Source organism: Onychomys torridus, chromosome 11 (genome assembly GCF_903995425.1).
Source record: "Onychomys torridus chromosome 11, mOncTor1.1, whole genome shotgun sequence".
Lineage (NCBI taxonomy): Eukaryota > Metazoa > Chordata > Mammalia > Rodentia > Cricetidae > Onychomys > Onychomys torridus.
The window spans coordinates 88,856,421-88,881,782 of record NC_050453.1 but is presented as its reverse complement, the minus strand read 5'-3'; the positions used below and the strand labels follow the sequence as shown (position 1 = coordinate 88,881,782).

Genomic DNA, 25,362 nt, shown 5'->3' with positions numbered 1-25,362 from the left:
AAAACATTTTCTTGCTGATTCCAACAAGATGAAATTGCAATTCTAAACAGGTTAACTCTTACAGGAACATCATAAAACGATCAAGGACTGTCTATGAAAATGCCCATCTAGGTGTGCCATCAATAAGCAACATTTGTGAATTTCACACAAAAATCTCCAAATTTGGGGAAAATGACAAGTTCTCCTGACATTCCCCACCCGTGTCTTACTGACACAGGATCTCACACAGCAGAGCAGCCAGTAGGTATTGCAGGAGATGTGTGGGGGACTCTTGAAGGAGAAGATCCAGGCACTGACGAGGAGGTCAGTATTTCAGACATGAGGCTGGTGCATGCCTGCAAAGTCTTCCTCCCAGGATTCCTCGGGAAAAACTCAAACGTCTGAGGTAAATCAGTTTACACACACAAAATACACACACAGATTCACAATATTTACATTTTAAATTCTTATTTCATGGGATGGCTTGAGAAATATTGGCATATAGGTTTCCTGGGGGATTGGGCATTTCCCATTGTTTCCCAGTTCATCACTCACCTACTGGGCTTCCAGCTTAACAAACACATAGCAAGCTCTAATCACAATGAAGAGGAAGGAAGGAACATGAAAATATACAAGACGCTGAGACACCTGTTCAAATATCTTCTTCAAACAACCAAAAGGTCTCTTTTATTTTGATTTGGGTGCCATTCAAAATGTATAAAAAGGTCATGAAGACCAGGCTGCATGTACGTGCGCACATACACACACACACACACACACACACACACACACACACACACACACACCAGCTCTGTGTCTTCACTAGTTTCTTTTTCTTTCAACATGGATTTGAGGTTTAATTCTACTTGCACACACAGCATCTGTTTTAACCTACAATCTACCATATTGAGAGAGCTCGTTGCACCCACGTGTACAGTTGTACAGTTTCATTGTCTAAGTAGAAAAGCCTAACTTGGGAAAACGACTTTGGAAAATCATAAGTTACAGCCCATTGAATACACAATTATGAGGAAACATGCACACATCTTCACAGCTGTCACCATCTCCAAACAGTTCTCCTGGGATCTGGCTGAGACCTCACCCTCTGCTCTTGTCTTCAGGTGAATCAAGTGGCCAATCGGAGGCCAGCGCTTGCACCAAATGGTCAGTGTCACCCCCATCACAGGGACCCCTTGCCAACACCTGCTTACCCCCTAAGTTGGCACCCACAAAAGGCATCTCTGTGACAGCCTTCAACCACAGGATATCACAGTGAAGCGCTTCGAGATGCAGGACATGTTGTGTAGCACGATGCCCAAGAGGAAGACCAAAACGCAGGCCACCAGGATGACGGTGCACACACCAGACCACGTGGAACTCTTCACCACACCCCGTCTGTCAGGCTCCTCCTCCACGGCCTCTTGGGGAGCTCCACCCTGCAGGGGCTGCTGTTCTGCAGGGATGGTCACCACAGTGAGGGACTTCTGCTGGTTCCCTGGCAGCAGACGGCAGCCCATGTCTCCTGGCAGAAGAGTACGCTCCTTAGAGATGGGTAGGGGCAGCATGTAGCACCCATTGCTAGGAAGTTTGATAAAGACTGGGGTGTGCTCAGAAGTGTGCGGTATGGCAATGACTGCCAGGACCTCAGGGTCATCAGGCAGCTGTGATACAGAGAAGCCTGGGGGCAACTTGGTGATGCCACGGCACCAGGGGCACCTTACGTCCTTCTGGCTGGTCCTCATCTGCTGGAGACACACTGAACAGCAGGTGTGCTTGCAATCCAGCAACTTGGGCCTTCGTCGTGGGCTATAATAATTAAAACAGATCTGACATTCCAACAGGGAATCCTGGGAGAGTGTCTCCATCATGGACCAAGAGCCAAACCTTGCAGGGCCAACAGGAAGGTCAAAGAGCTGGTTCTCAAAGGTCACCACTCTGAGTCAGTCTTCTCAAGGTTGCTAGAGAATCAGCAGGCTCACAGGCATCTATTGTTCATACATGTGATAATTTCTGAGGGGGAAAAATAATGCAAATAAAACTAATTAATCCATTAGAAGAAATTGCAATGTGGATTAATTAAAACATATCATAGCTCAAAAGTATTGACCCTGGGTTAAACTTAAGAAAATGTCTCACTGCTGAGACTGTGGGCTTTTTGTAATGCCCAGTGGGAAATCAGTTTCTTGCCTTTATTTACCTCACTGTAAGAATTCACAGCTAGATACAAGGAGCTTTATAGACCAGGTGCTTTGTCTAAAGCATGGTTTACTTGTTTTATGACCATTCCTTTCTTTAATCATATCTTTACATTTTGTTATTTTACATTATCCCATAATGTTCCTACAAATGTGTGGGACACAATATGATGTCTCAGTACATGCTCACATTGTGTGGTGATCAAGCTAGGGTAATTCATATGTCCTATCACCTCAATGTTTACTGTTGTTTTTTCTCCCTTTGTCATTGTCTGTGTGCTATTTACATGTACACACACATGTAAACTCAGGGCTAATGTCAGAGTTTTCCTTTAATCATTGAGGCAGGGGCTCTCAGCTGAACACACAGCTTGCCCATCAGCCAGCCTAGCTAGCTCGCTTACCCAGGGGTTCCCTGTCTCTGTCCCCAGAGTCCAGTTTACAAGAAGCCACCATACCCACCAGGCATTTACCTGGGTGCTATGGATCCAGACTCTGGTCCTCATGTTTGCCTGGCAAGTAATTCATCTGCCAGCATCATTTCCTTTACCCTAGCTTATGTGGATTCACAAAGGAAGGGGTTTCATTGTGACAGATTCAGACAGGCAAACAAATGTGCTCCTTTCTGGGAGGTGATTGAAATAGCCCCACAGGCAGAAGCTCACAAAGCTCATCTTTTTATCTCTTCCTCCAAACACCTTCAGTGAGATAATTCTTATCAAATCAGCTTTACAAAAGACCAAAAGAACAAAAGGACAAGGCACTACAAAAGCAGAGCAGCTGAGGGCCCTGGAGGTACTGCAGGCAAGAGGCCAGCCCCATGGAGAAATCACTGGTCAGGTCTTCCAATTTCATGATGATTTAGGCTGGCCTGACTGAAAGCATATGCTTTATGAGACTTTTGGCAGTGGTGGGGAATGAACCTAGGACTTCACACGTGTTAGGAATGTGCTCTACCCTGAAGTTATACCACTCAGCTCCTAAAAGCAAAACCCCTAACTCACTTATCACAATTGTTAGTGAAGACCTAACAGGAAGACTCTATGTGTGTGTGTGTGTGTGTGTACATACATACACATACACACACACACACACACACACACACACACACATTTGACTATATATAGTTGGGGAGAGGGTCCATGTATCTCCCTGGTATCAAGCTGAGAGGTAGACGCTTATTCAAATTGAAATGAGGTTTGAGGCCCCTTTGTCCTTTGGGTTTGCAACAAAGGCTGCCCAGGTCTGTTTCCTGCCTAAAGCATCTATATTCTTCCTCTTTGTATGAGTCATGATTCTGGAAAAGAACTATTGCCATGAACTTTTTATATTTTGAATTTAGTTTCCTTTGTAAAATTAAAAAAAATAAAAATTTTAAATTCTCGAAGAAGCAGCACAGTTTGAAGAACAACAGCATATTATGTACGGAAGAGATGGCTGGGTGGGAAAGGTGCTTGCCAGCCTGGCAAATCACTTCAGATCCCCAAGCCCATGAAACTCTCAGAAGTGGGAGCTGGCAGCCCACATCTGTAATAGCAGCATTCCAAACCATAGTGAAATGGTAAGCACAGCTGGAATTGTGCAGCTCATTGGCCAGCTAGTGCAGAGTACACAGCACAGTAACAGGAACCTTGCCTCAAACAAGATGGGAGGAGGCCCATGAAAGACGGCTGCCAGAGACATGCAACACAAAAATTACATTAATCACTGACAAAATTAAATGATTAAAAGAGAAACATACTTCTCTGTGTTAAAAGCACCTAGTTCAATATTTTATTAAAACTAAAATTAATAATACATCATTCAGAAAGTCCGTTTCAGAATCAACTATCTCTCTAATCACATTTCTGAGTGGCCAGTCATGTACAAGGTAGATATATGTCTAGCATATGGCATATAAACATATATGTGTGTGCACATGCATTCATGTGTGCTCACATGCAGGTGGAAGTCACAGGACAACCTCAAGTGTCAGTCTTCAGTCACCTCCCCCTTTTTGTTGTGAGACAGCATCTCTTATTGGCCTGGAATTTCCCCAACAGTCTAGACTAATCTGGCCTGCCAGTGAGCCCTCCTGTCCTCCAGCTGCTGGGGAGAGGGGTGCAGGAGGGGGGACATGGACCTCCGCCACTCTGCCTGGCTTTTTAGAACAGTCTTTGTAGCTAAGACTTAGGGTCTGTCTATAGAGAGTCCCAAATTAGAGCTGGGAGCTCCAACTACTTATGCTTTGTTACATTGCTTCAAAAAGGCTGGAGGAGTTGGGATGTCTAATAAAAGATCTGAACTATAGAAAAGAATCTGGCATGCAGAGCAAGAGGCTAGATGGTCTGCTTTCAGGTTAGGAAAGCAATGAGCAAAGGAAACAAAGCAGCCATTATCTGGTTATTCTCCTACCTCCCATGTTAGTTGGAGGGTTGTATCTAATACTAGAGAGACCTATAGGTACTTCTCAAAGAGAGCTGTTGCTCTCCATATTCTTGGTCTTTGACAAAGACACCTTTGAAAGAAAGAAACAGTGACTCAGCACTAGAATGCTTCCCAGCAAGTACTGGGCCCAGGATTCAGTGCCTAGAACCATCAACAGATGAATAAAGGGCTGGGGAAACAGCACAGTAACAGAGTGAAGATTATCCCCTGTATGGCACAGATTAAATAAATAAGTTACTTCTCAGAAAGCCTATGCTCTAGTACTCTTCCACAGGCCAGGACAGCAGATCCCACAGGGAAGGAAGACAGCACCAGCTATAGACTAGGGACTGTGGCCAGCATCAAGTGCCAGGCATGGGGCTTTATAGCAGGCAGTGGAAAAACACTACAAAGTTTGAGAGTAAGATTGATCCATCTGGGTCAGGTTGGAAAGGCCCACGTTAGACAGAGAGGAGCCGTGGCCTGGGTGAACAAGATGAGGTGGAAACTGTGAAGAAGTCTTATGGATGTTGACACAAAAACTGCAGCTCTCATCTTAAAGGGAATAAGAGGGAGTTTATTCTGGAGCTATTTTGAGTGACCGTGGCCCAGGAACAAAGATTTAGGTTACCCCAAATTCCATATTTCAATGTGGAAACAGTTTCTTAGGTTTATAGAACAAAGAAAGTCTTAAGTGGAGGCAAGTTTAAAATACATTGGTAGGTACATCAGAGAGACTGGTACAGCAGACCACTAGTTTGCCCCAATCCAAAAGCTAAGGATGTCATCAGATAGCATCTTAAACCAATAGCAAAGCTTCCTCCATCTTGGTGTAACAACCTCTCTATCACTAGATAGTTACAGGACGTTAGTTCTAGCAGAGAAGGGAAAGGAATTTACTTCTGGGCTAAAGCTAACCTAAAACAAGGCAATCAGCTTCTAGATGGCCTGCAGAGTACCACCCTCTCCACATCACTAGAGTCCTAATCAAGTCAATCAGCTTTTACAGACAGGGCTTCTTTTTAGGAGATCGCATTCACATAGAGTCAGGCAATTACTGCAATGAGGAGGTCACAAGTGTGAAGACATCAAAACAAAGCCTTGATAGGAACACAGTGTCACTGAGACAAGTAGAGATGACATGCAACACCTTTATTTAGGATATACTCCACTGCAAGTTCCAGGAAGGTACTTAACTCACACAAGGAAAGTCAATGCTAGACAGAAGAAACTGAACAATCATAGGAATGTGAGTGAGCCACAGGCTCAAGAAGGTTATGTAGAAATTAGAAAGAAGAAAGTAGGTGTATTGCTGCCATGGAAAATACAGAACAGAGAAATGCAGAGTCCTGAAGAGATGGCCACTTCTTTGTAGGTAATCTTCCCTTTGCCCTATGCAAGATTACTTAACCTTCCTATGGCTCACTGTCCAAAGAGAAGCCACACCTAAATTATTATGGTGCTAACTGCTGAATAACCTTTCTGCAAATTTATAAAACCCATAACATGTTAAGTTTCAAAATCAGAACAGGACACTGTCCTTATTCTCTAATCTACTCATCAACTAATACAAAGTGTGTCAACTGCTATGAAGTTGACTTTGCAAAAAAGTCATGATTGCTTAAGGAACTACAGGAACAAGTTCTCAGGGGTCAGGCTGATGGAAGCACAAACAGAAGGGGGAGACACACGCCCTTAACGAGGAAGACCTTGGGCTCTTCTAGTCTTCTTGTAACTTGTCTTGCTCATTTTTCTCCTCTCTAAAAAACCCTTCCAGCACCCAGCTACCTATGATGAAGCTTTGAAGATACAGCCTTCCTATCTTCTCAGGATGCCTGACACTTAATAAAACTGACTACCTTCCTTCCCAAACCTTTGTCTACTGAGTTTATGATTGGTGAGCAGCTAGATGCAGATCCAGGGACACTCCTTCTAATGTTGTACTCAGAAATAATTAATGTATTTTTCTTAAAGGAAGCAAAACAAAAACTCCCTGAGGTGTGTCGATGAATCATACTCTTAGCTGCCCTTAGTGTTAAACTCACTGACAGAGATCAAACCATAGCATGACCCATTGATGTGAATGTCCACACAGGGAAGGACTGAGTACTTTGAGCTATGGTAGCAGAAAAAATCACAGAAAAGTATTAAAATGACAGAATCCTGAAGTTTTATGAGAGATCTTTCCCTAACAACTATACCCAAGAAAACATCCTCGCTGTAAATACATCTGGAGACAAACGTTTCATGGCACCAATATCAAAGTTGTCAATCTATTAATTAATCTTCTTTCCATATTATTTAGCTCATGTACTAAGTAATAGCATGGGGAACAGTTTAATAAGTGCAAAGCAAGATAGACTTGCTCACTCTCTCTCTTTCTCTTTCTCAGATAAAAATCTTCTCTGCCTCTTATCACCTCTGACTATGACACCAGGGAATGTCATTTAACTTCTCTGATCCTGTGACCTCATCAGCCAAGTAGAGATTGTGGCATCCTGGCTGAAGGTCAAGTGAATTCACTTCTCTGCTCAGAGCATAGCAGTATGTGATATAACCAGAGAAAATGCCCAGGGCCACTTCCTGGTTATCAGAGAACTGCCTTTTTGAACAGCATGTTATAGAGAATGCAAGCATTCCTCCTGGCTCTGCTCCAAGGCCTGCAGCACCATCAGTTTTCAATAAAGCCAACATGCAATTTGATTCATGAATTTATGCTCAGAGAAATGTTCACTTAATTTGTGTTAAGTTCCCTTAAAATTAGATTATGCTACTCAATTTCCAACCCATCCAAGTAAGTCCCACAGAGGCAGAGTGGGAACACAGTTCTTATTTTTGATGCTATAACCTTGCAAGCCTTTTTGACAGTGGCATCTCTAATTTATACCCTGCTTTGTCTCTACACTCAGCCAGTCTGTATGGCATTACAGTTTGTTTTCTGGAGCATAATTAGTAATGAAGGTGATTAGTTAGGTAGAAAGAAGAAAATTTATGAGGCTGGGGCCTGAAGCTAATGATGAATCACTGTTTTCTTCTTTCATCATGAACTCAAGAGAAGTAAATCGACATCCAAGAGAGGAAACAAGAGCTCTGTCCACTCAGGCTGGAGAAGTTCAAAGTTCTTGTCAAGTGTGTTATACAAACATGCACACTGGCAATTGCCTTGGGAATCTGTTTGGCATTGCCTTCCTTGAGAGCAAGATGGGATACTCAAATAAAATACTCATTAAATTTTAAAAGGAGTGAGTACTTTGGTCGAATGCACAAGAACAAGTATAGGCTGAAATATATTGGACTAATTTTTAAAAATGTCACTGCAATTTATTTTTTTCAAAGAACCTAAAATAAAGATCAAAGAGAAAAACAGAGCATACAATAAGGAGCAGTGGCCAGGTAAGAAGTTTCCAGAACATTACAGCATACACGATAGAACTTACTTTCAAGCACGTCTTCATAAAACAGTACCTGGTTATACATACAGTATCTTTTGTACACTATGCAGATTAACTAATATTTGCATGGGTTAAGAATTACTATAGCTTTAGAGAACCTTTGGTATCAAGGATCTGGAACCATTTTATGTTTTTGACATTTTTATAAAATAGGATTTATTTTGGGAACTATGTAATTTGTACATTTTTATAAAATACAGGCGTGTTGATATAATTGAATGAATTTAGTGGAAAGTGACATAGCAAAGGTCTGCAAAACTGAACTTTTACAATTCTAATAACTTTGTATAAGTGCAGGCACATGAACCAGTGCAAAGGCAGACAGCGATGAACTAAACAGTTCCAGGCTGGTTTACTCCATTCATGGTTAGGCATCCCCACGCATTCCTCAGCTGCAGGCTGATCAAGAAGCCTTTGTGGAACCATGGGTGATACTGGGAGCATCAACCCAATCTGTACCTAACCACAATTGATGTTCTACTCAAGGACCTAAATTTAATGGTAGCATTGAAAGAAATATTAAAGATTAAACTCTACACTACATTGTTTTTCTTTTTTCTACTGAAACAGCTTATATCTCTGAAGTAGGCCAGTGACCTGATGCTTGAGGGAGATATTTGAAATGAGATTAGGTAAAATAATTATCATTCCATTTTAACTGGTGCTTTAGCTGGCCAGACTGCTTACTTGTACTGTATCATAGCCAATGTCTCAATTAGTGTCCAGAATGGAAATGGCCTGGTAATGTCCTTGACTTCTAGTTTTCTTGCAGCAGGGAGCCATCCTTCCAGGACAAGGGACCCTTTGTAATCAACAATCTACTTGGTCCAACTACAGTTATGCTTTAATGGAGCAAGGCAGTGGGTACTTGATATTGACAAAGTTCAATTGATGTTTCCACTGGAGTAAATTCCAATCTTTGTACAATTTCCATCTTGGAGCATTCTGAGTTTGTATACTTGATGAAGCCCAGAGTCGAGACAGTAAAACCATTCTTTACGAGTCTTGAACAATGGGAAATGGGAAAAGAGATGCTGACCGTGGTGGTGATTAACCAGGCAGCAGAGCAGGGAGGGCGGGGAAGAATTTCAGTGGTTGAACAGGACGAAGAGCAGCAGAGCAACTATGATGCTTACTGCCTGCAGGGACCTTCCTCTAGCCAAGCTCCACTTCCTGAAGCTCACTCACCTCACAGTCATTGGCCTGGCCACAGCCTAGTTGCCCTATATGGCTGTATATGGCATGGAGCCAAGAACATGCTGTGCCCATGGGCCCTGAAATAGTACATGACAATCCTCTCACTGAGAAACCTGACCTACCAACCAGCCATGGCTGCCAGAGGTAGTTTGATTCAATTTGATATGTGTTCTGTTAAAGTCAAGTTAGCAAGAGAAAAATGCATTGGACCTAGCCACAGTTTGTTACTGCATATTACAAGGTGACTACAATCTAGACATTTAGCCACTAAAGCCAAATTCAGTATCACACAAGTCATGATGATCACTGGTTTTGTTTGACTCTCTACCCAACAATCAATATCATTTGAAAGAGGAGATACAGATTTTAGATATAATTCTACTCTTAAAAATGACAAGTTCCCTTAGGAAAATTGACTCTGGACTAGATGGTACCTTAAAGAACCTTTAGTAAAAGCACTGTATGGCATGCTGCTGGGTTTCCAACAGCATGGCAGCCCTCTAGACTGCTTGTTCACTCGATGTCTTTTATACCCAGCAATGATTCAAGAAGATGATGCTGGTGACCTTGAAAGAATGTATATTTATGTGGGATGAGGAATGGCATCTAAGCTATTTATGGCAGCCTACATTAGAAATTGTTATGCTTTCAACCTGGGATGTCCCGGAGTTCACATATGCAGTGCTGTTTCCCAGCCGGTGACACAAGCTTACTGGACTGTGGAGCCTTTTGGAGGTGGGCTCGATCCTCAGAAGATCAGTAGGGGCAGGCTTTTCAGAGTTACAGCCCAGCCTCTAATTCAAGCCTTGGTCTGCTACCTGGTCCACTATGAGGAGCTGGTGCAGCATGGATACCATTATGAACTCCACCATGCCCTCCCTGTAAGCATGGACTGAGATCTCGTGATCTGGAGCCAAAACAAACCTTCCTCTTTTAAGTCTCTTCTAACAGGTACTGTGGCCATAGCCATTGGAGAGCAACTCTTTTGTGCCCATTCAAAGAATGTATCCAGCTAGGCTTGATACTTATGCAGAAACAACACAATTGTTTCTAGAAATGATGATAACCTTTTAATATTTGACCAGTGCCTGGATCAAGGAAGACATTCCTGTCACTCCAACTTGTGACCCTGGTAATTCAAACCATCCTTACAAAGAAGAGACTGCATGGCCATGGGGCTCCTGCAGGAGGCCACAGTTACATTTGGCATTCACCCATCACCCTGCTTAGTAATTCACCCATTACCCATCACTCTGAACTGTCTTTATTTGTTCTATATCCCAGTAACAGCCAAGGAAAAGTTGCTGATGGGAGAGAATAGCTATAAAAGACCGTCAGGAGAGCCCAGGCTTCTCAGAGCAAAGGAATGATAAAAGATGCTGGCCCCTGAACAAATGAAAAACAATCAACTCGTCGAGTAACTGATGAGTCTGGCAAACTGGTGAAGTCTCCGAGATGGAAAACAAAAAGGCGGAGCCTTACCAAGGGTTTGCATACCTGTAGAGCAAGGCAGTCCACACAAGTAAACAGATGATCACAGAGAACCATGCCAAGCATCTTTTAAGGCACTGGGGACACCATGGCAAAGAAGCATCCCTGCCCATTTGTAGCCTGGACATGCATCCTTAAGGGAAGAACCATGCACAGAGAAGCACAGGACAGAGGAGGAGCAGGCAGAGAACTGAAAGGAGATTGTTTTCCACTGTCATGTACATGTAACTAACCATACAAAGTGCTAGCCAGGGCCACTGATGAATGCTCACTGGCCACTGGAGACGGGAAGAAGACTGGACCTTAAGGGGCTACTGTGAAGAGCCAGGCAAGTTGGAGGGGAGGACACTAGGGCTTTCTGAATTTGATTAAGCGTTATCCTGGGAAGAAAGGCAGGCTCTAAGCCCACAAACTATACAGATGTAAGACTCTAAGGCAGTATCAAATCAGGGACTGAAGATGCCCCCAGGCCAAATCTGACTCACTGCTGGAGATTAAGGGTACAATGATTTGACACACAGGAGTCATGCAAGAGCTGATGGGTCTAAAGGCAAGCTCAAGCTCCCAGAAAACAAAGGCCTCTCTAGTTAAGGACTTTGACAGTCCCGACTTTTCATGTGTAGGCCACCCAGGACTTTTAAAGACCCCCAAATTCCTACACATATATAAACTTTTTGTGATGCTGGGATTAAAATCCAGGGCCTTTTGCATGCTGGACTACCACTGAGCTGTGTATCTCCTTCACCTATACTTTCATAAAGTGAACACCCCCATCCTGACTGTGCTGTATTGACATTGACAGGGGTGTCACTCTGTAGTTCAGGATGACCTTGAGCTCTCTATTGCCCTACCTCTGTCTCTTGAGTTCTGGCATTACAGGAAGTGTACCATCAGACCCTGACACTCCTACTTGTTCTTACCCCACCTTAAATTCCAAGGGAAAAAATGAAAGCCTCAGTCTTTTAGTGCTCTCTCAATACATCAGAAAAATAGTGGCTGTTCTGTGGCATCTTTGTTACTAAGTTCTGATTCTCAGCAGGTTCCAGCATCTGGAATGTATTATCAATAACAGTGTGTATTTGACAATGCCAAGATGTGAGAGCAATCATGGCCAGGAACTAGAGAGCTATGCTCTGTAGTGACTGGCACAGAACCTCGTCAGGTACAACATTCTTTCAAGCCCAGTGTGCCTGGTGGTCAACATCAAAATGAAGCCTTCTTGGAGCACCCCTCATCTGACTAAAAGTAAGAACAAAACTTCTGAGAAATCCTGCCCTGAATTCCCATTTTAGAGCAGGTCCAGTCCCGGGATAGAGGTGAAGGGTAAATAATTATAAATTCCTTCTGCTGAGTCTCAGGACACAGCCACCACTGTCCCACTCTCATGCCCCATTCATGCTTTTAGAAACCCTTTGTCTTTCCTAAGATTCCTTCATTTTCTTTCCCATCATTCCCCAATGTCCTTTCCCCCACTAAACAGGTATATAATCCCTCATCCTAGCTAACTCCTCCAGTTACTCATTCACCACTTAGCACAATTTGCATGTCTAAACAAATATTTTCCTCTTGTAATCTGCCTTTTGTCAGTTTAATTCAGAGGCCCCTGATACTGCTCTTAAGACAGGATAGGAAAAGTTTCCCCTCCCCCAACAGCTCCAATAAAACTGGACCTACAAAAAAAGAGCACTAAAGAACTGAGTCCTGTCCATATTCCCTACCAGTCTAACCCCCATTCTTTAAATTCAGCCTGTAACTCTGGAGACACCTGTCCCCAGCCAGCTTAACAGGTGATCTCTGTGGCAGTTACAGAATGCAAAGTGTATCTGGAGTAGTTTTGCATTCCATTTTGAAAATAAGAAGGCTCAGAATACAACATGACTGTTCTATAGGTACAACACTGAAAAATGATTCCAGCAGGAAATCTTGAGAATTGAGCAAAGAACATTCACAATGGCAGTCACTGGCCTGACCCACTGGACTGTTAGTGATCGACCCCAATATGTAGAGAAGAGGGGAGGGAGGAAGGGACTAGCCCACAGGATTACCACTGCTGAGAAGTCTGCTGACAGGCCACCTGCAGGCTGAGGACCGTGGGCTGCCTGACTGCCACTCAGTCCAAGTCCTAAGGTCAGAAAGGTAAGGAAACTGATGGTGAAATTCGTGCTTCTATTGCAAAGGTCTGAGGACTGAGGGCTGCTGGAGTCATCCCCAGGGTCAGAAGGCTGCAGAGCATGTGTCAGCTTTTCCATGGGCATTTCCAGGGCGGTGAACAAGTGTACTTTAGTTCTAAGGGATCAGGGAAGTGAAGGAGAATAACTCACCTTCTATATCCATTCTCTCTGGGCTACTGGCTAACTGGATCCCTGGCCATACTTGGAAATAGTCTTGCTCACCTAATTCATCCCATAGTTCTCCTTCATCCTCTGACACCCATACTGTTTTGGGGGGGGAGGCGTGAGGAGTCAGGGTCTTACTGTGCAGCCTAAGATGGACTTGAACTTGCAATCATCAGCCTGCTTTAGCTTCCTGAAGGCTGAACATTGGTATAAATGATGAGTTACCACATCCAGTTACCCAGCATGGTGTCTTGTGACCCAGGCATACTGACACCCATCATACCCAGTACTAAGAAACACCTTAAGTGAAAACAAGTTCAGGCTACTGAACATATTGGGCAGGGACAGGGAACTCATGATAACTGCACATCAAAGGAAGTTCTTTATTTAATGGAACTTCACAAAGACATAATGATAAATTGCTCTTGATATGGACACAAATCCTATATTCATTTGCATGGTTGTGGCAACCATAGGCAGCTGAGTGGATATAGACATAGCCTCATTAGTCAACTCTACACAGTAGTGTGGTATGGTGGAATACCACACCATCTCGGCCACCGTCATCCTGTTCCTTTTCTATATCCATCTTGTATTAGTCTTATCTTTCTGGGAACCCTCACTAATGCAGGAGGATATTGTACAAATGGTCAAACACATCAAGCATTCTTGGATGGACAATTCATGACAAAAAGAGGCTCACTGGGGATAGAGAGAAGCAAGTAGGGAAAGCTCTGAGTTACAAAACAAACCAGCCCTAATTGTTTGTGAAGACCCTTTTACTTCCACACATACATGCACGCACAGACACACAGACACAGACACACAGACACACACACACACACACACACACACACACACACACACACACACACATATTTAAACTCCTTTAAACTAACAACTCAAGGAACATTCAATGCCAAAGCTGAAAAGAATGGAAAGGTATAAGCCTGGTGGTGTTCAGACATCTCTTTAAATGAGCTGGTTTGAAAGCTGTTCAGCACACTCTTGTCTTGAGCAGAGAGTGTTGCCGCCGTCTCCCTGCCTACCCTCAGTACTCATGACTCAAACTGGAGTTGCAAAGACTCCCCAGAGGCACTGGCACTAAAGCTGAGCCCCTTTAGGAGTCAGCCGTCAGTCAGTTTGCTCATTACTTCGGCTGTCTCTTCCTTCCAGCTGCAGTAACTCAATGAGGGCTGATTTTCCTCTTAGGCAAAGTAAGAAGGGAAGAAAAAAGTCCAAACCCTGAAAAGTAGACAGTGAACACTGGTGCAAAGCAATGCCATCCATCATCAACTTAGCTTTTCCAACCTAACAAGATGTTCAAAAGACTTTTGTTTACTTAGATGCATTTTAAAATCCAAGCTTGAAACAAAGTTAATCAAGAATAAGACACACACATGTAAAGTATGTGGTCGATGAGTTCTGACAAATGCTTCCACTTGTAACCACTACACCTTCTGAGATATTTCCACCACTGCAAGTTTCCTCCTGCCACATCAGGTTCACTCATCTGTCTTCACACTACTCTCCTGCCTCCTAGCCCATCAGTACTAGCTTAAGAGAAAAAGACTGTATTTGCTTGTTTATGATATATCCTATGTAGCCCAAAGTGGCTTATAACTCAAGATCCCTCTGACTGCATATCCACCCTGAGTATACATTTATTTTATATTCACTTTGTGTTAATGTGTCTCTGTGTATAGGTATGTATATACATTTATTTTATATTCATTTTGTGTTAATGTGTCTCTGTGTACAGGTATGTGTATACATTTATTTTATATTCATTTTGTGTTAATGTGTCTCTGTGTATAGGTATGTGTGTGTCACAGATTGAATGTGGAAGTCAGAGGACAACTTGGAGGAGTTGGTTTCTCCTTCTATCATGTAGGTCCCAAGGATCAAACTCAGGTCACTAGGCTTGGCAGTGAGTGCCTTTACCTACTTGAGGCATCCTGCCAGTTCCTGCGTGTATCTGAAGGTGGCACAGCACCATGTTTTTGGATATAAAGTCTTTGCTCAACTTCACATTCATATCTCATGCAGCAAACCACAGGTACAAATATTACTCTCTCACATTAAACCATAATAGTAGTAACAAATTAATCCAGACATTCTTAAATAGAAGATAATCTTCTAAGATATGGATATCCCCCTGCCCATGTGGGGGATGGGCCACAATGCCAGGTAGGGGTGGGCAATGATGCCAGGCAGGAGATGCTGCAGTACAGTTACCTGGGTTTCATGTGGAAGTACTCTGGAGAAATGGAATAAGGGTGATTTGGGTCTATCTTGGAAACAATGACTTTTCAAGAACAGGAACATTTCCATGTCAAGGATGAGGGAGGGGTCAGTTGTGTGCACAGTGCCCACAGCGAGGCAGTCAATGTGGTGGAAAAGAGCAGGGACCAGAGCTTTGCAAGAAAGGTGCAAAGACACACATTGTTCCCTGAGTCTTGAAGCTATCTAACTGAAGCCTTAATTTCTACATGATATTTAGGCAGCTATTGGGAAATGGCTTTATACTATTGCTCTCCTTATGTAGAATTAAGAGTTCATGAAGGAAATTATTAGACAGTGAAGAAACAGATAATTTCATAATAAGCCTTTTAGAAAAAATAAACAGTAATAAAGGGAGAGACTGTATCATGGACATTTTAGATCTACAGTGATTAAGCCTTGAGCATGATGCTTCTGCCTTTCTCTCAGAAGCTGATGGAAGATACCCACAAGGCTTTCCTGGTTCTGCCTTCAGATTTCCAGCTGCAGTCTGGAGAAGTCTGTCTGTCTGTATGGGGCTGTGACTGCAGCAGGAAAAGGGAGATGCTAGACTCCAGTATCTCCCCTTCTGTGGGTTTACTTTGAACACTTTAAACAGATCGTCTTTACACATGAATGCAGCTTGCCCATCTGGGAGATGATGCAGAGCTGGCACTCATTTGTCAGATGACAGCAGTGTACACACGCATGCCTGACATTCACTCATTCTCAGATCTTAGCAGTAACAATTCTCAAGATTCTGGCAGGCAAAAATTAAATGTGAGCCTAGGATCACTCTATGTTTGTATGTGTATATGTTTGTTGTGTATATCTATTTGTGTGTATATATGCAAGTGTGTGTTTGTGTACTTGTGTGTGTTAAGTTTGCATGTGTATTTTGTGTATATGTTTATATGTATATTTGTGTGTATGTATATGCATGTGTGTGTGTGTTTGTGTATCAGTTCTTCCTTTCACCATGTGGGTCCCAGGAATTAAACTCAGGTTGTCAGGCTTGGTGGCAATCACTTTTGCTTGCTGAGTCATTTTAGTCATCTCACTGGCCTCAATATTCTAAATTTAGTCTGTATGTGGTATATATGTGTCTCATGATCTAGAGCTATCTTTATCTGTACATAAAGGCCACATAAAATCCAGTTCATTTTCTTGAAATTAAAAGGCAACACTAAGCCTCAAACTCACTTCCATAGCATTTCAGGTTAGTTCATAGCATTGAGAGGATTTTAGGAGCCCTTCTATATATTCAGAACCTGTTTTATGCCTGACCATAAATATGTTTCCAACCACCAAATAGCAATTTGGTAACAACATAACTGGCTTCTCAGCATACCGGCAATATGAAACTTGCTATCCACAAAAGTTCTGAGGTGGCTGTGTCAGTTGACTGTCCTGTCATGGGCACCTAGAACATCATGGCACATCTGTATGTACCACTCAAGACACTTTATCTACAGCAGAAACATGAGAGGGCCCTCTGCTAAGCAGGACCTGAGTCATGACTCTCTGCTTCCTGAGTTTGAACCCACTTCTCCACCTGCTACAGTGGACCATACACACACCTCAAGCCAGGACAAACTCTTCCTGTGTGGGCTTTGTTGGTTACTTTGTCACAACAGGGAAACAAACAACGGCTTCAGACACTGTTTCTCAGGAGCTGCCCACCTTGTTTCTGTTTCTGAGGTATTTCCCTGTGTATGGGCACATGTACATGTGAGTATGCACACAGAGGCAATGAGAGAATGCTTCCCTGTGCTTTTGATTCAAAGGCTTCTGCTAAAATCCACCAACTTTTGCCAACACAAATCATTTCCTTACAGTAATGCAAACTCTGGCGGCCTCCTCAGAGATGTAGCCGTAATAGGAGTTAAACAACAAATGCAGATTTAAATGAAAACGGATTTCTCATAAACCATTAGCTGATGTAGGTCACAAGAAGCAGATTAAATTGCTTTATTGAGACAGCTAGTGTATTTCAGAAAATAATTCCCTAATGCTCTCAAGTTATTGAGTAACTTAAAATAAAACAAGGTCAAATTTAACCTAATGTGAAGGAAGGCGGAGAGGACAAAACCTCAGAGAAACGTGAATGTGATGTGGTGCACAGCCTCATTGCCAGCGCTCCAAAGGCATGCCCACTTCCTGCAGGAACTCCTGCCCTTCAAATGACCATCTGATCAGCTGGCACCTCGGTTTTCCACCTGGCAGAATATCAAGGAGAACACAGGCCCTCGTTCACACATAGACATGATTGCCTCGGAAGCTGATGCCAGCCTGGTCTTCTTCAGCTGATGAGGAAACAGGCCAAACAAGGCCATACATTTTAAAAATATCATCTAACCCTGAACCCAAAGTGTAATAAGCACAGAAAGAGACAAAAACAACTCGAGTCAGGGTTTTTCTGTCCATAAATCCAGAACGGATCCAGGTAACCTCTCTCAACTTTGGCAGCTCTCCAAATCTAATGACCAGCTGCATAGGAATGATCATAGAATATGATATCAAACACACTAGGAATGGCAACTCCCTTATTTCTGAGGATGGTTAGCTGACTCCACTATTCCACACATCATCAAACTGTCACTCAATGAACCATATTAATACTGATTAAGTACCCAACAAAAGCAACCTGAGAAAGGGTTTGCTTTGGCTCGCACCCTGTACAGTAGGGAGGCAAGGCATCCACAAAGTCTGCTGATTACATAATGTGCGCAATCAGGAATCAGAGAGAGAATGCTTGTACTAAGTTGGCTTCTTTGTTTTCTCTTAGCCAGGACCTCAGCCCATAGGATGGTGCCACCCACACTCAGGATGAGTCTTCCCCCCTCAATAAACTCATTCTAGAAATTCCCTCATGGACATGTACCTTGTGTGGGTCTGGATGTTTGTGCAGGGTACACTTGTGTTCTGGTGCATGGGGAGACCAGCTGTAAACTTCAGATACTGATTCTTAGGAGCTGCCCACCCTGTTGCTTCCATTTCATGGGGGATAGCATACATGTGTGTGAATGCATGTATATGTGAGTATACATACATGTAGATGCCTGCAATTGACATTAAGAATCATCCTTAATTGTTCTTCTATCTTATAAAAGCAGGCATGGTTTCTTAATCAAATCTAGAGCTCCCCCACTAAATCTTGCCAGCCAGCTTCCTTAGGGATCCTGTGTCTTTACCTCCCAAGGCCAGCATTACAGGTGGCTCCTCCTATCTACCAGCAATTAAATGGTTTCTGACAATCCCAGCTCCCAACTCCAGTCCTCATACCTGTTAGCGCTTTAGCCACAAAGCCATCTCCACAGCCCTGACTTGATGTTCTGAGACAGGGTCTGTCACTAGTAAGTGCACTAGGCTACCTAGCCAGCAGACAGCAGGAATCTGCCAGTCTCTGCCTCTCCAGCACTGGGATTACAAGCACACATCATCAAAGCTGGCTTCTGGGGATCGAAATCAGGTCCTCATGCCTTTGTGGAAAGCACATTACTGGCTAATCTAGCTCTCAGCCCAGAAAGACGCTTCTGGATAGGAACTGTGGATTGGGGGCTCTTACTGAGTTCGTGGTGACTTTTTTTGGTGTGATGGTACTGTGGCTATGTAGACTCTCGGTATGCAGGCTGGAAGCATACATACTTCGGCTGGAGCACCTTGACATCCCAAATGTGGCAGAAATTTACATGGGTGATTTGGTGCCACATTTTCCACTTCTCTTCAGAATTGGATTTATTTTTCTCAAAATAAAAAGTTGTAAGCCTTTCTACTTCTAGAAAACTCTAATTGTCCTGTCCATAGGTGTGTGAGGACCCACAGACACAAAGGGCCCCGATTCACTCTGCATTCTTCAGAATCTAGCAGTGCTCCTGAGGCCACTGTGCTCTGTCCAACAGGTTTGGAGGGGGGTACACAGGTCCCTGGGGATCCAGTTTCAACACCTCTGTGCCCCCCATCTCCCACTGCTATGTCTGTCTGAGGCTCCAGCCATCCTCAAACTCTGACTCCCTACCTCTGAGCCACTCTTGGAAGAAACACAGTTCTTGACTTAAAAGCTACCTCCTACACTGCACAGTTGGGGAGACTCCTTTCCTCCTTCCTCAGCCCTTTATCAGCCCCATTAAAATGATCCCTTGCCCCATTATGACTTGCTCATTCACATCTCTCTACTCCCCACTGTTTCCTCTACAGCAGAAAACACATGCTCACCATCTCTGTAAACTATAGCATCCAAGCACATGCTAGCCATTCAGATCTCAGGTGAACCAAGTTGACAGGAAACACAAGTGAATATGTAATTCAACTGCAGGCTCATTCTGTGGCTTTCCATTTATTTTGTCATGCCCAAAGGACCACAGCAGCATCCACAAATGACTCTAAAGAGCAGCTGCAAAGCCACAGACTGAGCAGCGGCATGTGAATCTACATCCCACCTTACACTTTGAATCAGCCCAATTCTCAGGAGAACTTACAAACAAACGAAACTCGAAAGCCCAACAGTAAAATGAAACAGACCACAGTGTAGTGTAAACTGCGCTTCTAGAGTACACTTCAAGATGCTTTCAAGGGCCTTGATGCCCCTCTCATCAACCCCCGAGCATCTCGAGACGGCCCCAGACTGTCCCCAGATAGCACTAATACTTGTGGGTGGGCCAGGAACTCTGTTTACAGATATGGTGCTGGAACATGGCAAAGGGAGCCTCACGTGGATCAACATGTCTGCTGTGCGAGGCACTCAAGTCCAGCACCCACCTCTGTATTCAGACCTGCCAAGGTCTTACCCAGCCTCTTCTGGGACCTCAATTGTCTGACTTCTATTTGCTCCCTTTTTCTGCAGACTGGCACATCTTCATTCTAAACTGACTGCCTCCCATGTGTTCTCTCATCCTTATTTCTGTTGGAATCTACCTTCTCAGGTGAAGACATTAGGTGCCAACTTACTCTGAAACCTCTGTAACCCCAGCTGACCTCTGACATCATCTTCTACTTCCAGAGCATCACTTTCCCACTGGACCCCACTTTTTTGCAAAAATAATAAAAGCTCCCCTTCCCCCTTTCTGGGGCCATCAGGGGTAGGCTAAAAACTGGAGTCCAAGCAGCTCTGCATATGCCAAGTACTTGTACAAAACTGCAGTAAACCATTAAAATCAAGAAAGTGACCTAGAGAAATTGCTAACACATTCTAACTTTACCGAACGACTGGCTGAGAGAAAAGGGTGCTGCCAGTCTATGGTCACCTATAGCATTTCCTTAGTCTTTGCCCTTGTCTTTTGTAACCTTGACATTTGAGAAACCGGCATGTTATTTCACAGAATGTCATTTAGTTTGGTGGTGTTCAGGAGACATCTCTGGTTATGCTTTTCTTCTGTAGATGTTATGGAAGTGTCTCCATGGTTTCCTATCCCACCTCACTGGGTGATTCTGTTATATTTACTCTGTCACCTGTGTCTCTCTGATATTTCCTCATCACTTTGTGGAGTAATGCCCTGGGCTGTGTAAATATCCTCATACTCATCTAATTTTGTTCCCTAGTTATACCAGCCTTCAGAACTTGACTAAATGAATGCGGACAATGGGAGTTAACATGATTTTTTTCCAGCCCCACCATCTGTGTTGCATTGACATTTGCTTTCTCATACAGGTAGAATATTCTCCTTAGGCCTTCCCTCTAATCATAGATTACAAGTTTCACATTATTCAGCCAGTTCTAATGTCTGCCTATTGAATGTTTTGATTCTGTGACAGTGCCAAGATTGGCCGGTGCAAACACCTCACAGCTGGCTCCTGCACCCTTTGACACATCCTGGCCATCCTCTGAACACTTCCTTACTCAGTGACACCAAAAGATATTTCAGGCTGATCTTTACTTCCTCTGCCCTGGCCCAGACCCAGCCACTTCTCCAATATGACAAATATAATCTGGAAACTAAAACTTGAATAATAGGCCACCATGGTTGAGTACACTGCTCCCAGATCTGTTGGACACAGCCAGGAAATACATGGGACCCATGAGCCCCTTAAAAGATTAGGTAGATACTCCATTCTGGATGTTTATAGTCCTCCCAAACGCATCAGCTAAAGCCTCATCCCACATAATGATGTTCTCAGGAGATGGGACACTGGGCTGAGTGTCATGAATGGGATTGGTGTCTTCAGTTTAAAGGGGGAGGAAATAGGGAGTCAGCTCAGTAGGTGAGCCATGGGAGAGAGCTTAAGGACTGAAGTTCAATCTCCAGCACACCGTAAAAAGCAGGGTGTGCCTCATACTCTGAAGTAGCAGCACAAATTGGAGTTGATTTTTTTTTAAAAAACAGGACATGAAGTTGTAGGGGTGACATATGGGAGGAGTTAAGAGGAAGAGCCAGGGAAGTGAATATAATAAAAACATTGTATGAAATTGTCCGATAGTGGATAAACTATTTTTAAAGCAGGGTGTGGCCATGTGGATTTCCTAATACCAACTCTGAGTTAGCAGAGCCAGGTGGGGCTCTCTAGCCAATGGAAGATCCTCTTGCAGAACAACACCTGAGCTTAACTTCTGGCCTCCACAAGCATTTGCATGTGGGCCTGCACAAAACTACGCATCTGTGTCCACAAATACATACATACACACACACACACACACACACACACACACACACACACACACACACACACACAAAGCCCAGAAGAGCTGCCTTGCCCTACTCCATCTGATGGCACAGGAACATAGTGTGAAGCTGGTCATATTCCCTCACCAGACACTGAATCTTCCCATGTGCCTTTAATCTTGGGCTTATTAGCCTCTAAAATTGGGAAAGATACATTTTGTTTGTAAGTCAGCCAATGTATGATATTTTGGTATAGGACCACAAGACACCATCCAAAGATCTACTTTCCTGAAGCAGGCAAGCCTCAGCACAGCCTACAATTGTGGTGCCTTCTCTGCACAACCCCAAGTAGCTGTGGCTACCGCGCATGTATCATGTCCTCAGAGACCCTCATCCTCTTCCACATGCTCATGCTCTGGTACGCACACTGATTGTGTCCTCTTGGCTACTACCATACCCCCGAACATGCCTGATTTCACCCGACTGTGCCACTTCTGTCGTACTGCCATGGGATTAACTCTGATTTGTGGCTTCATAGGTAGCCTTCAGGAATCCCTGGGTTTCCAAGGGCAAGTCACATCCCTCAAAGAGTTCTAACTCAGTCCCCAGAACCCAGGACCCAGCAAGAGCCAACTGGGTCCACCGGAGAATCCTCCCATTGAATAGCAGTACTGGAAAGTTTCCACTGGTAACAGTCACAGCTCTCTCTGACCATCAGGTAGCCATGTATGCAACAAAGGGACGAGGACTTTTGTGGGTTTCCGGAACATTCCACCCAAAGCTCCACCCTCCTGCACTAGTGCTTCTCTCCTCCTTCTACACCAAACACCCACCCCCACCACCCACACCTCACCCCCCCACCCCCCTACGAACAGTGACACATGGCTTTCTGCCTTCGCTGTGCTGCCCAGCTTCTGTCTCCAGAAGTATCTATGACTCTGGGTAACGGAGAAGCACAGATCTACTGCAAGAGCTGGTGGGGAGAGAAAGACCCCACTGGAGAAGCAAAGCAGTGCAAGGGGAGGGCAGGCAGAGTCAGACTTGACCCATGCAGATCTGTCTTTCAGAAATGACAACCAGGTTCCTGGTGTGATGTGTAGATGTAATAGTCTTTTTAAATAAGAAACACAGAGCCAAATGCAGAGTTAAAAGCCCAAGAGGTCAGAGCAGTAGCTGAGAGCTGAGACTTAAAACTGCCTTCTTACCCTTCGCTGCTGCTGTCGTCCTTCCCCTGAGAAAGAGACCTACTTCCTGTGATTCTTTTTATTGACTTCTTGGGATTAAAGACGTGTGTCACCATGCCTGGCTGTTTCCAATGTGGCCTTGAACTCACAGAGATCCAGAGAGATTTCTGTCTCTGGAATGCTAGGATTAAAGGCATGAGTGCCACCATTTTCTAGCCTCTGAATCTAGTGGCTCTCTGTTCTCTGATCCCAGATAAATTTATTAGGATGCACAATATTTTGGGGAACACAATACCACCACAGCTGACCACTGAACCTCTCTGCAACTGCGAGTGAAGCATCACCCCCTACAGCTTTCAGGGGCCAACGACTGCTCTTTGCTGAGTTTTGAACAGCAACAACAGGGAACAGCTCACCTACATTCCCAAAGACAGATGGGATGTTTTAGGCTTTGTGGGTCTGTCTCTGTAAGAATTAATCAGCTTGACCATGGTAGCAGAAAGCAGCTATAGACGGTATGTAGGTAAATGGACATGACTATGTTCTAGTAGAACTTTATTTACAAAAACAGAAGTAGTGGCTGGAGAGATGATTCAGTGAGTAAGGCACCTGCCACACAAGCACTAGGACCTGAATTCCATCCCCAGAACACCGGTGAAAGAGAGCCTGGTGTGTATTTGTAAACCCACTGCTGGAAAGGCATGCAGATTCCTGGGGCACTCTGGCCAGCTGACTAAACTCAGTCTATGAGCTACAAGTGAGAGATCCTATCTCAAAAGAAAGCTGATGGAACCCAGAGTACAACAGCTGAGGTCGCCTGGCCTCTGCACGAACATGTACACGCGTGCACGCACGCGCGCGCGCACACACACACAGAGCATTCTCTACAGCCAGCACAGGGGGGTGGAACTAAAGGCTAGCTCTCTTGCCCAGCATGTGTGAGGATTTAGTATAATTCCAGCACTGGAAAAATAAAAGAAACCTGAGTATAAAGAACACAATAGAAAACTCCCCAAACTAAACCAAGCTCTGGGATCCTTAAAGTTCTGTGTTTATTTCTGCCAGTTTGTCACATTCATTTGTTACTCTCTTAGCCAGCAATACCATGCATGACACTTTTTCCTCCTAAACAATTGGCTGTGAACAAGCCATTGTTCCCTTTTTGAGCCAACACAATGAGAGCAGAATCATTCCATGTTATCAACATTTCCTGAAAGACCCTTTGTGGCCTTGTTTTCTAACTCAGGGTGCTGTTGTATTAATTGAAAGCTGACCACAACCAGATGACATAGGAGCACACTCTTTTATGTTCCCAGAGGTCCTTTCTGGAGGAGGCTGCTATCATTGTTAGAACAAACCTGGCAGCTGTCACACTCTGCCTTCCCCACCAGGGTTTTGATTCCCTGGAGTCTAAAGCCACAGAGGTGCTCTCTGGCCTCTGCTTTCCTCTGAGGCAGGTCAGGTGTTCAGCCCTGAGGTGCCCTACCTGTCCTTCTTCCGCTTACACCCCAGCCCGGCGGCTGCAGAATGCACATGGGTTGGACAGGTTTCTTCCAGAGTCCACATCTGGATCACAGGCCTAGCCAGGCACTAGCCAATCTGCTCTGAAAGCATTGCAGGAAACAGGACTGCTGGGCCATGAAGACCAAAACAACTGTTTTTAGTTCTCATGTACCCTGTATAAAAGCCAGCTCTCACTAGAAGTAACTTAGGCCTGTGGTAAACCACAGTACCGATGCTTTGGAAAACCTTGCCACAATTTATCAAAAAATTTAATATAGAATTACCATTTTGTTTAGCAATTCCACTGTGGGCACATACCCAGGAAAACCACAAGAAAAAGTAAAATACATTCAAGGCACAAGCTCAAGACGCTGCAAGGCATGAGGACACCCTGCAGCCACTCTCTGCCACAACAAAAGGAAGCCCCTCACTACCTCAGGCTGGTGGAAGAATCCATACTGACTCTGTTGCTCCTTGATGTTGTACTGACTTGTAGGATATCCACAGGAGCATTGTTCCTCTAAGAGTAAGATTCCGCAGACAGGTCAGGTCATCGTTCCCCTCATGTCTACCTATGAAATAACATAACAGCAGCATGGATGTCCCGTCATGTGGTTTAAATCCTTTATCTCCCATGAGGGCAATAGAATTAGATTTCTCAAGGGAATTTATAAAGTGCATTTAACTTAGTTTAGAAAGGCTCTGATGACCTTTAGATATTCACATAGCCTTGGAAAAAAGATGCTTATTTACCTACTTAT

At 44.0% G+C, this 25,362-nt stretch overlaps 1 protein-coding gene across 6 annotated transcripts in view; it reads right to left on the bottom strand.

Moving 5' to 3' along the window:
* Positions 1-771: 771 nt before the first annotated feature.
* Rnf152 (ring finger protein 152) overlaps positions 772-25,362 on the bottom strand; it is a 68,279-nt gene continuing 43,688 nt past the window's right edge. For 5 of the 6 annotated variants that reach the window (XM_036202256.1, XM_036202259.1, XM_036202254.1 and 2 more), the window contains one exon: positions 772-1,989. In XM_036202256.1, coding sequence (XP_036058149.1) covers positions 1,233-1,847 — 615 coding nt within the window. In that variant the 5' untranslated portion in view covers positions 1,848-1,989 and the 3' untranslated portion in view covers positions 772-1,232. Of the gene's footprint in view, positions 1,990-25,035; positions 25,174-25,362 lie in introns of all 6 variants that reach the window. The other variant, XM_036202257.1, reaches the window with a different exon arrangement.